Source organism: Poromitra crassiceps (assembly GCF_964638095.1).
Source record: "Poromitra crassiceps genome assembly, chromosome: 18".
Taxonomy (NCBI): Eukaryota; Metazoa; Chordata; class Actinopteri; order Beryciformes; family Melamphaidae; genus Poromitra; species Poromitra crassiceps.
In genome coordinates this window covers 15,325,493-15,339,542 of record NC_139636.1, presented here as the reverse complement: position 1 = coordinate 15,339,542, position 14,050 = coordinate 15,325,493, and the positions used below count along the sequence as shown (strand labels likewise).

Sequence of the window (14,050 nt, the reverse complement as noted above, 5' to 3'; positions counted from 1 at the left end):
TGGATAGAATATTGATTAATTATTAACAATTTACTAACGTTTTATTTATGATAATTTCATGATTTACTGAAAGTTTATAGATGACTTACAACACGTTTTTAATATGTTTACATAGCACTTATTAATCATTTACAAATGTTTTGTAAATGATTAGTTCATCATTAGTTCATCATTAATTAATAGCTTATAAATGATTTACTACTGAACGTTATTATCAAGTGTTACCAGACGGGTAACACCAGAGCGCAACCCCACAGCACTTCCTTTTTCTCAGCATTCGGCAAACTGCAGAAATATTCACTCGACATCGTTACTTTTGTTTTCGCTGCTCAGCTGTATAGACGGTTTTCACGGAATGGTCAGTCCTGCACTTGAATGTTTTTTTTTCTTTAATGTCCATAGCAAACACTGCAACAGGAAGTGAGCGGGGGTTCAATTTAGAATGTTTTTGTTGTCAAGTTAAAACCGTCTATAGGCAGAGGGAAAAACATCAATAGGGAATTGCATTGTTAGTGGCAGGGGGCTCTGGATGAGAGTCCTGGTCCAGAGCTAGTGTCAGTGTAAAGTGCCTGAGTGTGAAACATTGTGCTGTCAGATCTCAGTCGTCGAGTTGACAGAGCATGGCCACGCCGCGCTTGATCCAGTGTTGTGGGCGCTTGCTTGTGGGCAACGTCATGGAAATGACAAAATTGGTAGAGTGGCCTGTGGTGGAGAGGGTGCCCTTCCTCTCACTGGTCTTGTAGAGAGGGCAAACATACAGCATCTGAGGCTGATCCATGCTCTTCTTTTCAGCTGGATGGGAAGCAAAGAAATGGGGAGAAAATATGGAGTAGAGAGAAATTAAAAGAAACAAGTTCAAGATAATAGAAAGGCAAAATGGACAATGGAAAAGCTATGAATGCAATGTCTGATTAATCTCTGTCATTACTATCTATACTACAACTGCTGGTACTGTAACAAATGGTTTCATCCTTACTGGGTTTTATCCAGATGATGGGCATTGAGTCAAAGAGGACTTTGATGTGCTGCTCAGCCAGAACTCCACTGATGGGAGAGAGAGGCAAACCATAGTTAAGCCCTTAGACTCCCCCACACTCACTGTCACAGTTCTGATGTTATAACTATTATTCTAAAAACAATGCCAGTATGAACATGTACCTTCTTCTGTCCCAGCGAGCTCCATCCAGAAAAACACCATTAATATAAACACCATCTTCAGGGGATGTGTCTGACTCATCAATAGGGAGAACCTGTAAGATAAAATCATGAGCACAGTCAGGCCAGTGTTAATTTCGTTGACGAAAACTATGATGGAAAATGTTTGTCGACTACCTATTTTCACGGATGAAAACTAGACGTTAACTAAATAAAAACAAAGTTGTGATGACAAAAACTATCTGGAAATCTATTGACATTTTCGTCAACAAATAAAAAACAGACTAAAATGTTAGGGAGGGATGAATTTGGAAGAGAACCAATCAGAAGAAAAATACAGTTAAATCTGTGTCTGTATTGCACGTTCAAACCTTAATACCATCCCATAATAACAGATTATTAATAGATCTTTCCAATGAGTGGAAATTCAAAAGAAACAATAGTTATGGTTTTCTTTGACTAAGATGATACTAAAATACACAGACTTTTAGTCAACTAAAACTTGACTAAACAAAAACAGGCTGACTAAATATGATAAAAACTAACAAGGACATTTGACACAGGACTAAAGGCTAAGACTAAATTAAAAAATAGCACTATACACTCAGCAAAGTACAAGAAAGACCTTAATTGTACTGAGGGGAGACAGAGGGATTACAAAGTGTGTGTCTTTTTTACCTCAAACTCAAAGCCCAGCAGGTCGATGGGAACATGATATTTCCTGGCGTAGTTCTGCATGGCCCCGGTTAGGAAGGCCTGGGTGAAGAAGAGGCCAGACAACCAGAACACTTTGGGCTTACTGCTGTTGTACCAATCCTGCAGGACCATGGGATGACAGTGAAAGTACAGGAGGAGTGAAAACCTCAACCAAGCTCTCAGATAATCATATTCAAGCCTACAATGCATTTCTCTCACACACTACAGTGAGGATAAAGTCCATCTTAGGAAAAATAAATAAATTGTATTACGCAAATGTGTGCATCATTAGTCTGAACGGTATGAAATTTGGCCCCGTGTGTGTATTTTGGGGTGGACATTTTTGCATAAAAGCATGCATTCTCTGATGTATAGGCATTCATTCTGGAGTCAACGTTTTTACTGTGTTCTACTCTTCATTTTAGAGGACAGATTCCGTCCTCTAGTATGAGAACTGTGATATAAAAAAGCATCCTGCATAAGGGTTTAAAGACCAGTCTCACCTTCAAGAACTTGAGCCTGGAGAGGAAGTCAGTGATGTAGCTACCTAGGGGTTTGAGACTAGGGTAAGAGCGCTTGGCCCACTTCTCTGGGACTTTGCCTACTATCAAACTCCCTGCGATGGCCTCCAGCTCTGCATCCATCACCACCAAACCCTTAATGGCTTTCAGCAGGTTCTGCAGGCTCACACGGATCGTATAACACAGCCTGAGGAAAGACAGCAGCAAAGTCAAATAAAAAAGCTAGTGAGGTACTGTGGAACCTTTGGTTCTGCTTTGTCGTGTTTGTACGTACGTGTTGTAGCGCTCCATCTCCTGGACGAGCACAGTGTTCATGCTCTCCTCGTAGAGCACTGGGAACTTCGAGAGAGCAGCCTCAATGTCAAAATTGTCTGGGAGCTGGTGGAAGCAAGCAATTGAGTCTGTTAGTTATAAATATACAGTGCAGTGTGTACGATTATAAGGCCAACGTACAGGAACCACTGACACAAACTACCACTGTCGTAAAGAGCTCTTCTGCAGATGCACTGGAGTAGAGTTCATTTCTTTGCATACAAATTAATCCAATCATTCTAAAAAGGATCTGGTAAAATAATAAATCTGTCAAATAAAACCTTCTCAAGGAGTAGTAGGTTTGATCGGGTTGTACCTTAGTAAGGATGTCATTCGCTATGTCATACAGGGTGCTGTCTCCCCCAGAGTTACCCCCGCCCTTGGCCCCTCCTCCCTGGGTGAGCAGCAGTGAGTCGAACAGCAGCTTGGTCTGCTGCAGATCCTTAGAGATGTCCACATTTTCGTGCATCCCAAACACCTCTGGGTGCTGGCTCGATGGGAGTTCCTAGCACACAACACATAGATATTATTACTCAGGTGGAAGTCAACGTACCAAAGCAAATATTTATCCACCCTATTATCTAAAATAGCTGTGCTGCTAATCAGTGCTTAAAAAAATCACATTACCTTGATAAATTCAATATAGTCTTCATAGATGCATTTCGGCGGGGCATAGTAATCGCCACTGAGGGAGAAGGTGTAGCGGCCTTTCTCAATAATGTCGGTGTTGTAGAAGTCAGCCAGGATGGTCATCAGCAGCCGCCTGTCCCAGTCATCTGTCACACGGCCACCGTAGTTACACTCCCCGGTCAGGTATGTTATGGCCTCAAAGGGCACCTCGTCATATTCATTCACAAACAGCTGGACAGTGGAAAAGAATGGGTGAAAAAGGAAGATGTGTGCGTAAGTGTATACTGTATATTCATTGGAGGTTCTAGGAAAATTGAAAGTCCTGAAACTGCCATGAATACCTGTAGCTGTCTAATGCTGATACGTAGGTCGGACTCATTGAAGCCATAGGGAATATTCCAGCCCAGGGGACCGAACTTCTTCCTCTCCTGGACAAGAGCATGGAAGAAGCACACTCCATACAAAAGCTTCTCCCAAATCTAGAGGAGGAATGAATCAAAGAGGCTGGATTATCCTCCATTTGATATGCGTAAATAGAGACTTGCAAATGCTTGTGACATACAGTACGTGCGCGAGCTCTCCTCCCCTCCCCAACTCACCAGCTCCTTGTTGGGGCAGTTATTGAAGAAGTTTGGGTCAGAAACGGGATCTGACAGGTAAGACTGTAGAAGGTTGAGTCGGAGGCCTGTGGGAGGTTCATTTGTCATTTTCACCCCATTCTGTAGAATGGTCACTGGAAACTGATGTAGGAGAGGATTGTTATTCATTGGCTCAGGACAATACACAGAGCTGAGGATTTTATTATGCATATTCTTGATAGAAAGCTATATCTTGCAGTTTAAAAATGTATATATATATGCCAGCACTTGGCCGGAGGTCTTTAAGGCCTGGAAATGTGCTGTGCTTTACCTTGGGTGAGGGGTAGCTGGTGAGCCAAAGGCGGAATTCTGGGTGGCAGACTTCTGTACTGAAGTCCTCACAGGTCTTCTCTAGGGTGGACATCCAGGAAACGGCCAAGTGACAGTTTTGCAAACACACCCAAGTTCCCTCCTTCATGGCCGTGAGTATCATCTTGGCAGCGATGGGACCTTGGCCCTGCCCCAGGGAGATGGACTGGAACTTGGTACCACCCATGTTCTTTTCATTGGCAAACTTCAGTAAACCTGTGGAGGGAGACAGACATGTCTGATGATTTCCTGTGACAGCAACCTAGACAGAGAATGTCCTAATTCGTCTGTGTAAAACACGAGTCTCCAGTGGGACTGTAGCTCTTACTGGCCATGGGATCAGCTCCTGGAGACAGCACAAACACGAGTGGGATGGTGGAGTTTGAATCCAGATAGCTCTTTCTCAGGTCAAAGGGTGGGGGCTCCACAAATTTCTTTCCCAGTTTGTCAGTCACATAATTAGTGATGGCTGGCACTATCTTATCAGGCCTGAGACAGCGAAAGATGATGATCTTCTGCAGGTCATTGAGCTTTTCGCACCAGGGTTTAGGCAGAGGAGTGTTGTAGGGCTCCTTGCTGTCATAGATTGCCCTGAAGTCCTCTGGCCTCTTGAGGAAAGCCTCTCTGTGGGGAGAAAGCACATTCATGGGTTCACTCAATTAGTCTAAAGTAAATTATGAAGATAAACTGGACTATAGAGTAATAGACAAAACTTCTCAAACTAATTTTAAAGATCTGGACATTTGTTGAGTGAATAATGAGTTATGTTACTTTATTCCCTGTAAGCCAGGCAGTTCACTGGCTCTACAGATCTCATCCCAGCTCTTGTCGTGCAGCCAGGTGGGGTCTGGGTTAGCAGTGGTGTTCTGCAGGCCCACTCCTCCAGTCAGCAAGAACATGAAATCAGCATAGTCGATCTCCTTCTTTGCTCTGAATGGAGATATTAACAGTGAATATCACAATCTAAAATTAATATATCAACACATACTATGCTAATAGATGCAATTTGGTAAATGTTGACATCAAAGTTATAAAGTTAAACACTCAGCATTTAACCAATATAACTTCCTATTTTTGCACTCTAGCTTGAACACTTACAGGAGTAGTTTGCAACAGAGAAGGAAGGAGAAGAGGAGTTTGTCCTTCTCAAACAGGGAGCGACAGACATTGCAGTACAGGTTATAGGTGAAGTGATCAATCAGGTATCTCAGCCTCTTCTTCAGGATCTTGGACTTGTTACTGAAGAATTAGATGACAATGCTCAGAATCGGCAAGCTTCAGATAATGCACACTAAATTTACAGACAGTATTCAAACTTATTTGATTTGCAAGACTCAGATCTGGGCAAAATTGGATGAACTCTTGTAGTGTGAGCAGGGCAAATCTCTGACAACAAAAAACAGGAATTGAGCTCGACATGGGAAAAACATACAAAGAGAAACTGAGTGAGTTGGCGTCTGTCCACGTTTTTTGTTGTCATATCTTGTGGTAACAATATTGTTACGGTGCATGATCCCTTACTCTTGCTTGTCTTCAGGTTTGTGTCCTTGTACAGTCAAGACTCACCAATAGCAAGCACACTCAATCCAATCAGAAGACTTAGGTGCAAGGCACAAATAGACTATTTAGAGAAGAAACAGGCCAGCACACTCAATGTCTTTTCACAAATTGAATTTCTCATCTGGGCACGGCATCAACAGGTGTGGTTCCCAGTACAACAGGCTGAAACAGCCGTTGCTGCTGTGATCAGAAATTAAATTTTTGAAAGGACATTGAGTGTGCTGGCCTTGTTTGTGTTGTTGTACAGCAGATGGTGTATAACTCTATTTAAGTCTGATGTTTAGTGTGAAATTATTTATATTTTTACTGTCAATAGTCATAAACTGTAGGCTGCGTTTGACACCTTCTTTGGGACACATTTCATGTGTGTCACTCACCTGTCCTGGATGGAGTTAATGTAGAGGTTGACAAACCAGCTAAGAGAGTACTGGTACATGGGATCTATGTTAGTCAGGTCAGCGATGCTGAAGAACAGGATAGAGGAGTGCTTGGCGATGGCTCTGTAACCCTCTCTAGACTCTGCTATCTTGATCTCCGTCTTCTCAGCTATCTGGGAGGTACGGAAATAGTAGGAGGTTAGATTACCATACCAGACACAACACATTCACAGTCCAATGTCTCATTCCTCGGAAGAATATTCATAATTTTGCGTGGTCTAGACCTGTTGTTTCTTGGATATCTCATTGGACATGATCTTGGCAGAGTCAAGAATCTGGATGGCACTCTCATCCTCCAGGATATTCCCCTCAGATGACTGCAGTGTCTCCAGGATCTTGTCCTCAATCTCCTTCAGCTCCCTCTTATTGGCTGCTGACTGCAAGATCAGTGCATTTCTCTCCTCTTCCAGTTCTGGCCTGTCGAAGAACATCAAGCAGAAATGATACTCTACAAGACGTATTTCAGAAGAATGACAAAGATTACTAATGCTCTGACATTTCTACCTTTCCTTGGCAACCACAATCCCCAGCAGCTGATCCTCCAAGCCCTCAGGGGTGATCATGAAGTTGAGCAGGGAGACCTTGGTGGCCAGCTCCGGTAGGTAGTGGGGGTTCCTCAGCTTAGTGGTGATGTAGAAACGGAAATCAAAGGAGTACTCAATCACGCTTTCCCCAAGTCTGATGCAGTCCACGCCACCTGAGTGAATGAACAAACTTCATTGAGGATATACTTTTTATGATTATTATTATTCAGTCCCAGCCATGCTGTCTGTGTTGTGCACCTTGTTTGAAGGTTTGTTTGAGCAGCAGTGGTTCCAGCGAGGGGTCCAGCTCCTCTCCTACATTCTCCAGCAGCAGCGGGGTTCCAAACTGGATGCAGTTCTCCAGAGTTCTCATGTAGTCTGCATCTGTCAGCTTGATCACACTCAGGTTATTCTCTTTCTCTGAATTCTTCACCCACTTGTTGGCCTGGCCCTGGGGGTCGATCATCAGAGGCCTATGGACAACAAACATTATTAATAAGGAGCGAGGGATTTTACTGCCAACTTTATCCATGCTTGACAAATATTTCAATTACAAATTCTCACTTTTCATCAACCGATTTTAATGAGAACTTACCACCTACGCGAGTTACTGACAATGACACCATTGTCTATGGAGAAAGAGTCAGTCGGCAGGCCTGCAATGTTCCAAGCCCTAATCTTAATAGGATCTCCCAGGGTCTTGCTGAGAGAGAAGTCATCTGATGATGGGATGTTCTTAGACTGGAGATATTGAGGTAGGTCAAAAGAAAGTGAATATGCAAATACATGTCTGAAGTAGGAGAGAGTGACTGGAAAGCTGCTACATAAAGGATGAGTGTTTACTTGGCACAGTTTGGTCCACATCTTGGTGCAGTCCTGTCTGAAGCCAGCAGTGAAGGTTCCCAGATAGGCGATGACGCCGGCAGAGATAAGAACATCCCCAGTCAGGTTGTCATAGGTGCTCTGCAGGTCATCTGCTGCCTTAGACCATCTACAGACAGGAATTCAGTCAGGCACATTATCAATTACAGAAAAAAATAAACATACATAAGATATATGTCTTTTTTTCTGATTTCCCCCCATTTTCTTCCCAATTATACTTAGCCAATTTTCCCCTGCTACCCCGGTTGCTGCTCCACCCTCTGCCAATCTGGGGAGAGCCGTAGACTAGCACCATGCTTCCTCCGAAACATGGACAGTTGCCAGCTGCTTCTTTTCACCTGACAGTGGGGAGCTTCACGGGCAGGACGTAGCACGTGGGAGGATCACGCTATTCCCACCAGTTCCCTTCTGCCCCGAACAGGTGTCCCGACTGACCAGAGGAGGCGCTAGTGCAAAATATATGTTATAATCATCGTAATCACCTGGTTTTCTCTCCCCCCAAGCCTCCGATGAGCTTCTCAGCTCTCTCCAACTTGCGGGCACACAAATCCACCTTGAACTCCAGCTGGGCCTTCTCCTCTGTCTTCTCCTGGAAAGTCTTCTGCAGTGCAGCCAAACGGTCCTCCACCTCCTTTAGCTCAGCTCTCTTCTGGTCCAGCAGGGCCATGGTAGTTGCCAGAGACTGCTGGGCCTCTGCTAGATTGGCCTTCTTAGGAGCAACTACCTAAAACCAGAGACAAAGCAGAGTGGTTGACAAAGAGACCATAGATCAGAGGTTTTCAAAGTGGGAAGCGGGCCTCCCCAGGGGGGTACCAAACAGTTTCACGGGAGGCTCGGTGAATGGAAGTGAAATTCCATTAATTTTACATTAGTTATCAAAAGGTCCTGGGTTCGATTCCCACTTGGAACGCTTTGGCTGCTGAGGGTGTGTCCCCCCCATATCTTCAGTGCCTACGGCCCAGGTGGGTTATCTCGTCAAAAAAGGCCTTTCTGTGTGGAGTTTGCATGTTCTCCCCGTGCTCCCCAGGGTTCCTCCATACAACATCGGTACAGGGCGCTCTTGAAAATGAGAGCTTGCTCTCAAGAGCCTTCCCTGTATAAATAAAGGCAAAATAAAAAATAAAAATAAAAAATGGATCCCCACTAAAAACATGCAGAAGATCATCATCTGACCAGTGGCGGCTATAACCGAAGTTGGTCCTCGGGCGCTGTACACAAGAAAGCTGCCCACTGCTCCTGGCCTGCCCCCCGGAAGAAGGACAAGCCTGGATGGGATAAATGCAGTGACAATATTTCACCGGCCACGATCAGCATGAGTGTGTGTGGCTGGTCGCATGTGTGTGTTGGGTTGTCGTGTGACAAATAAACACCTGTTTGTCCGTCCAGTTCTTCTAAAAGGAGATCACATAGCCTAAAGGTTGTGCCAGGACAACCACCTCTCTCTGAACGTCTCCAAGACCAAGGAGATCATTGTAGACTACAGGAGGACGGGGGGGGGGGGCACACACCCCCCAATCACCATCAACGGCACAGTGGTGGAAAGGGTGGACAGCTTCAAGTACCTGGGAGTCAACATCCACCAGGACCTGACTTGGGCCGGCCACACCGCCACTGTTGTCAAAAAGGCCCAACAGCGAATACATGGACTCAGGCGCCTGAAGAAATTTGGGCTAAGGCCAGAAATCCTTACGGACTTCTACAGAGGCACCATTGAAAGCCTGCTGACTGGCTGCTTCCCCACCTGGTACGGGAACTGTACCACCATGGACCGCAGGGCGCTACGGAGAGTGAGACGCGCGGCCCAGCACGTAACAGGATGTGAGTTGCCAGATCTGCATGAACTGTATAAACAGCGGTGCCTCAGGAGGTCCCTGAAGATCATCAAAGACACAAACCATCCCCACAACAGCCTGTTCTCCCTGTTACCCTCAGGGAGAAGATACAGGGTTCCAAAAGCACGCACAAATCGCTTGAGGAACAGTTTCTTCCCGCAGGCCACGAGACTCCTTAACATACACAAATAGTGTAGTAGCCGTACTGTACCGTACTGTAGCTGCTACCATTACGTATGTATAATGTTTAACTGTATGTTTAATAAGGAATATGCTATTTGCACCTATATGTCAAATACCCCGAATTTAAAATGTTTAAGCATGGCTAAAGTATGCACAGGACATGTGCACCTATGTGCAGTGAATATGCCACTGTCTCTGACTTGTCTTATCACTATACTGCCTTATTGCTTGTTGTGTCTCTTGTTGTTTTTTGCACTCATATGCCCTACATTTGTACTATGTTGTAAACGGAGTCCACAGCACAAGAATTTCACACGTGATACTTGTACCATGGAGTGACAATAAAAATCTTGAATCTTGAATCTTGAATCTATTTAGTTGAAGAAATACAGGAGGCTAGTTTGAGGGAATTTTACTGTTTTTCCCAATTTCCAAAAGTCAGAAACAAATAAAGACGCAGACCTTTTTTATGTATTTGGTGTAGTCTGAAGTATGTCAAAGAGCAATATCAGGCTATCTTGGCTCAATTGTTGAGTGTTTGGGATCAAATAACATAATTATGATCCCATTTAGGCACCCGAATTGAGCAAAACTAAAGTACGGTAAACTAAGACGGGGGGGGGGGAGCCTTTTTCCATGCTTTGTCTGGGGGGAGGCCCACAGTCTCACACTTTGAAAACCCCTGCCATAGATTAATGGGATGAAGGATGACAGAAACTGGAAAAGTCAAAGTGGAAAACAAATAAAAGGTGGAAGCAAGCATGGGTATTTTATCATGACTAGACAAGAGGAAAGATGCAAAGCCAATACTGTAATACTACCTTTGCCACCCTGTCATACACCTCCATGGCTTGGATCCACTTGCAGAGGCCCTCTGCTGCAGAGGAGGCCTTGGCCACTTTGCTGGGGTCAAAGTCAGGATTAGTCATGTACTCACTCCGTATCTTTTGCATCACAGGGACCTGCAATGGAAAGAGACCATGGATCAATGTACATTGAAAGCAAAGCATGAGATCATAATTATGTTACCTTAAGAATGCCGCTTTTTTGCAACTCACAGGAATTTTGTCCTTGTCATATTCTCTCAGATCTCGTAAGAAGTTCATATCACCCAGTAGCTTCTTACTTGGAGCCCAGTAGTCAAAGATCTAAACAACAAATAAAATATTGTTATTCCACAAAGGCCAAATATATTTTGTTGCATTTTGAACTTTAACAATGTTTTGGAGTGCCGAAAAGATAGACATATATGTTTCCACTTTAGACAAACCTTCCTTCCAGTCCCAGCTGGGTCAGCAATCTTGTCTGGCTTAATCTCCTTCATCACACATACAGCTGACATCACCAACTTCACCCCTGATGGAGGATTTTTCATTGACTTCACAATCGTCACATCAGAGGGCTGAAATGAAACAGAGAAGCTCAAGTGGTTTGAATGGCTACAGTGTTACAATCAGGTAAGACAATTGCAAAAGGAATGCTGACCTTCAGTGTGTCCAAGGCTGAGAGGGCAGCCTCCAGGGCAGGTATGGCCTCAGCCAAGTCACTTTCACACTCATTCTTCAGGGCCTGAGCCGCATTGGCTTTTACCGTTGCTGCCTCCTCATCGACACGCACGACTTTACTCTTGGCTTCCACTTCTACTGACTCCACTTCAATCACCTGGAAGGGAAACACTTTATTTAGACGGTCCAGTGTTTATAATCAACTATCACGTGACAAAAAGTAGATGTGTCACTTGCCTGTTTGCTGCATCTTTCTAGACTATGTAGCCTTGACCATAGCTTAATCCTAATGTTGACTGCATTTTTTCTAATCCAAACCCCAATCTTAAAATAACCCCTAAACCAAACACTGAATATCTATCCTGGAAACTATGTTTCACAGTATTGTATCACCTGAAACTCACTAGACCGTTTAGTGACACAGTATAGTCACTTGATAGCAAATCGACTGTAGGATTGGACTATCCAAATAGTCTGAACCCTGAAAGACAATAGCCTACACATGCAATAATATTATACTCTATGTCGATCTTAAGATTCAATCAAGATATCTACTGTAGCTTGTTCACCTTCATCATCTTGGTGTTGTCTATCTTTGCCTGTTCCAGCTTAGGCTGTAGGTCCACAAGTTCCTTTTTCATCTCACCCACCTACAAAGAGACATGTTGAATATGACAGTGCAGAGTAAAGCAAGGCAGGTGGAGTTATTCTTAACAAATAAACTAAATTAAAATTGTGTACCTGTGACTCAGCGAAGGCAAGTTTATCCAGACCATTGGTATACCTCTTTTTTGCCTTCATGACAGCGTCTCGTTTCTGAGTGAGAAGCAGACGGAATGCTGCAATCAGCTCCAGGTAGGATGTGGGTGTCACATAGTTATGGCGACCTAGCTCAGACAGGAATCTGCCAATCAGAACGCCCATTTCATTAAGGGAATATACAGTACATTTAGATTACGTTTGAATGTACGAGTTGTAAACAACCAAATGTCATACCTGTGTGAGAGCTGTATGGCAGATGTATGGAATGTCTTGCAGATGGGCATGACCTCCTGCCTCTCGTGTTCACTCATCTCAAGTGTCTCTAGGAAGGAGTTGGCGACCCGCTCAAGAGCCTCCTCTGGCCATGGCTGGCAGGGCAGGCAGAAGAAAGCATAATGAGGGTATGGAGAAAGTGTGTGAAGAGAGACAGCACTATGTCTCTAACCTAAAGTGTGTCTCCTATTTGACTCCCTCCTGTTTCTTTTTTGTTTTCTGTGGCCCAGAGACCAGATAAGATGGAAACAAAATATACATTACATATGATCACAGGACTCCTCATGCCTGTGTACCTGAAACCAGTCAATGGTACAGCAGTTGATAAGAGATGGGAACTGGCGCAAGCGATTTCGAAAGGCATCTCCAATAGGACTGAAGGCCACCACAACATGCAGGTTCTCCCTACAGCGAGTCACGAAGAAGGCGAACAGCGCCAAGGGGCTGAACTCCAAGTTCTTATTACCAGCTTGGGCGATGGGACGGACTGCCTGGAGAGAGATGGAGCCAAGGGATAAAGTCATAGTAAGATTACATATAAAGTAAATGGCAAAATAGGTCCTGTATAATATGTTTACAATGCTCTTTAAGGGTGATATATAATGGCCTACTTCCATGATCTCTTGCTTCTCGTCTACAGCAAACAGGTTGGGCACCTCTCCTGTGTTCAGGATACTGTCCACATCTTCTAGAAATGCCTCCTCTTTGATTTGAGCATCTGTTAGCAAGAACACTGTCTTCTGACCTTTCACACCAGCCTTCTTCAGCAGCAGCTATAGTTGAAGGAAAAGCATAGAGACAGGATAGAAAATATGACCAGATTTCCCACAAAAGTTTGAAAATGCAAAAGAATAAGGTGACTCCCTCATGTTACATGACTTCCTCATGTAACATTCCTCATGTTACATGACTTCCTCATGTTACATGACTTCCTCATTTTACACGAGGAAATCAAAATGGTGTGACATAAAAACGTGAGGACATAGAGGACTCCTAATCCACAAAGCTAACCTTGAGGTCATCTCTCCACTCGTTCATGCCATAGCTCTTGGAGATCTCTGGCTGGAACATGGTCATGTGAGCCATGGACGTGGCCAGGCGGGTGATGGACTGGCGCCCGCTGCCTCCCACCCCCACCAGCAGGGCATTGCCTCCTGGCTGCCTCAGCACACGGCTGATACGGGACAGATGCTCCAGGAAATATCTGCATCATGAGACAAATCAGGAAGCCCTCAGTTGTTTGAATTTAAATGTAGGATTACATGCAAAAAGAAGAAGAATAATAATCAATTTTAACAAGTGAGAGAACTCGTCTCGTATTCAGTCTTATTTTTCTTAAAATGAGAGAAATAATTCCACAAATTTTATTTAGAAATGTCGATTCTTGAAACAAGGCAGAATATATGCATGCAAATAAGATGAATTGCGAAACAAATGAAATTATATTATCATATTGTTTTTACTTACACCTAAAAAGTGAGATTTTAAGCCTCAAAGCCAGGTTAAATAGCTTGTGAAGACAGATATTTTTGCAGTGCCTGTAGTTGACTACAATACCGAAGCTGTTTACCGGAAGATGACGAGGTTCATGCGATTCTTGTGCATCTGGTTGTATTCATCTAGACAGAACTCCACCACCTGGCCAAAGCTTTCCACAGAGGGCACCTCTGCATACAGGCGGTCATCATCCTCCAGTTCAGGATTCATGTAGTCACCAAACAGGAGATTACGCATGTCTTCCTCAACCAGCTGAGAAGGAAAAATATTATTGTTCAAATTAAAACCTATAGATATATTAGATGTATAGAGATTACATCTACTGTGTGTGACT

General features: G+C 43.9%; 1 protein-coding gene across 1 annotated transcript in view; it reads right to left on the bottom strand.

Annotated features, from left to right (window-relative positions):
• Positions 1 to 598: 598 nt before the first annotated feature.
• Positions 599 to 14,050, bottom strand: part of dnah12 (dynein, axonemal, heavy chain 12) — a gene marked incomplete at both ends in the record, with an annotated part of 30,701 nt that continues 17,249 nt past the window's right edge. The window contains 32 exons of the mRNA XM_083654726.1: positions 599 to 792; positions 977 to 1,044; positions 1,159 to 1,250; positions 1,834 to 1,971; positions 2,355 to 2,559; positions 2,647 to 2,750; positions 3,001 to 3,189; positions 3,312 to 3,545; positions 3,656 to 3,793; positions 3,914 to 4,054; positions 4,224 to 4,477; positions 4,590 to 4,885; positions 5,033 to 5,191; positions 5,360 to 5,500; positions 6,199 to 6,371; positions 6,483 to 6,675; positions 6,763 to 6,955; positions 7,041 to 7,255; positions 7,378 to 7,523; positions 7,626 to 7,773; positions 8,147 to 8,388; positions 10,501 to 10,641; positions 10,738 to 10,827; positions 10,950 to 11,081; positions 11,165 to 11,341; positions 11,754 to 11,834; positions 11,926 to 12,088; positions 12,181 to 12,314; positions 12,516 to 12,710; positions 12,831 to 12,992; positions 13,231 to 13,423; positions 13,790 to 13,968. Coding sequence (XP_083510852.1) covers positions 599 to 792; positions 977 to 1,044; positions 1,159 to 1,250; positions 1,834 to 1,971; positions 2,355 to 2,559; positions 2,647 to 2,750; positions 3,001 to 3,189; positions 3,312 to 3,545; positions 3,656 to 3,793; positions 3,914 to 4,054; positions 4,224 to 4,477; positions 4,590 to 4,885; positions 5,033 to 5,191; positions 5,360 to 5,500; positions 6,199 to 6,371; positions 6,483 to 6,675; positions 6,763 to 6,955; positions 7,041 to 7,255; positions 7,378 to 7,523; positions 7,626 to 7,773; positions 8,147 to 8,388; positions 10,501 to 10,641; positions 10,738 to 10,827; positions 10,950 to 11,081; positions 11,165 to 11,341; positions 11,754 to 11,834; positions 11,926 to 12,088; positions 12,181 to 12,314; positions 12,516 to 12,710; positions 12,831 to 12,992; positions 13,231 to 13,423; positions 13,790 to 13,968 — 5,310 coding nt within the window. The remainder of the gene's footprint in view (positions 793 to 976; positions 1,045 to 1,158; positions 1,251 to 1,833; positions 1,972 to 2,354; positions 2,560 to 2,646; positions 2,751 to 3,000; positions 3,190 to 3,311; positions 3,546 to 3,655; positions 3,794 to 3,913; positions 4,055 to 4,223; positions 4,478 to 4,589; positions 4,886 to 5,032; positions 5,192 to 5,359; positions 5,501 to 6,198; positions 6,372 to 6,482; positions 6,676 to 6,762; positions 6,956 to 7,040; positions 7,256 to 7,377; positions 7,524 to 7,625; positions 7,774 to 8,146; positions 8,389 to 10,500; positions 10,642 to 10,737; positions 10,828 to 10,949; positions 11,082 to 11,164; positions 11,342 to 11,753; positions 11,835 to 11,925; positions 12,089 to 12,180; positions 12,315 to 12,515; positions 12,711 to 12,830; positions 12,993 to 13,230; positions 13,424 to 13,789; positions 13,969 to 14,050) is intronic.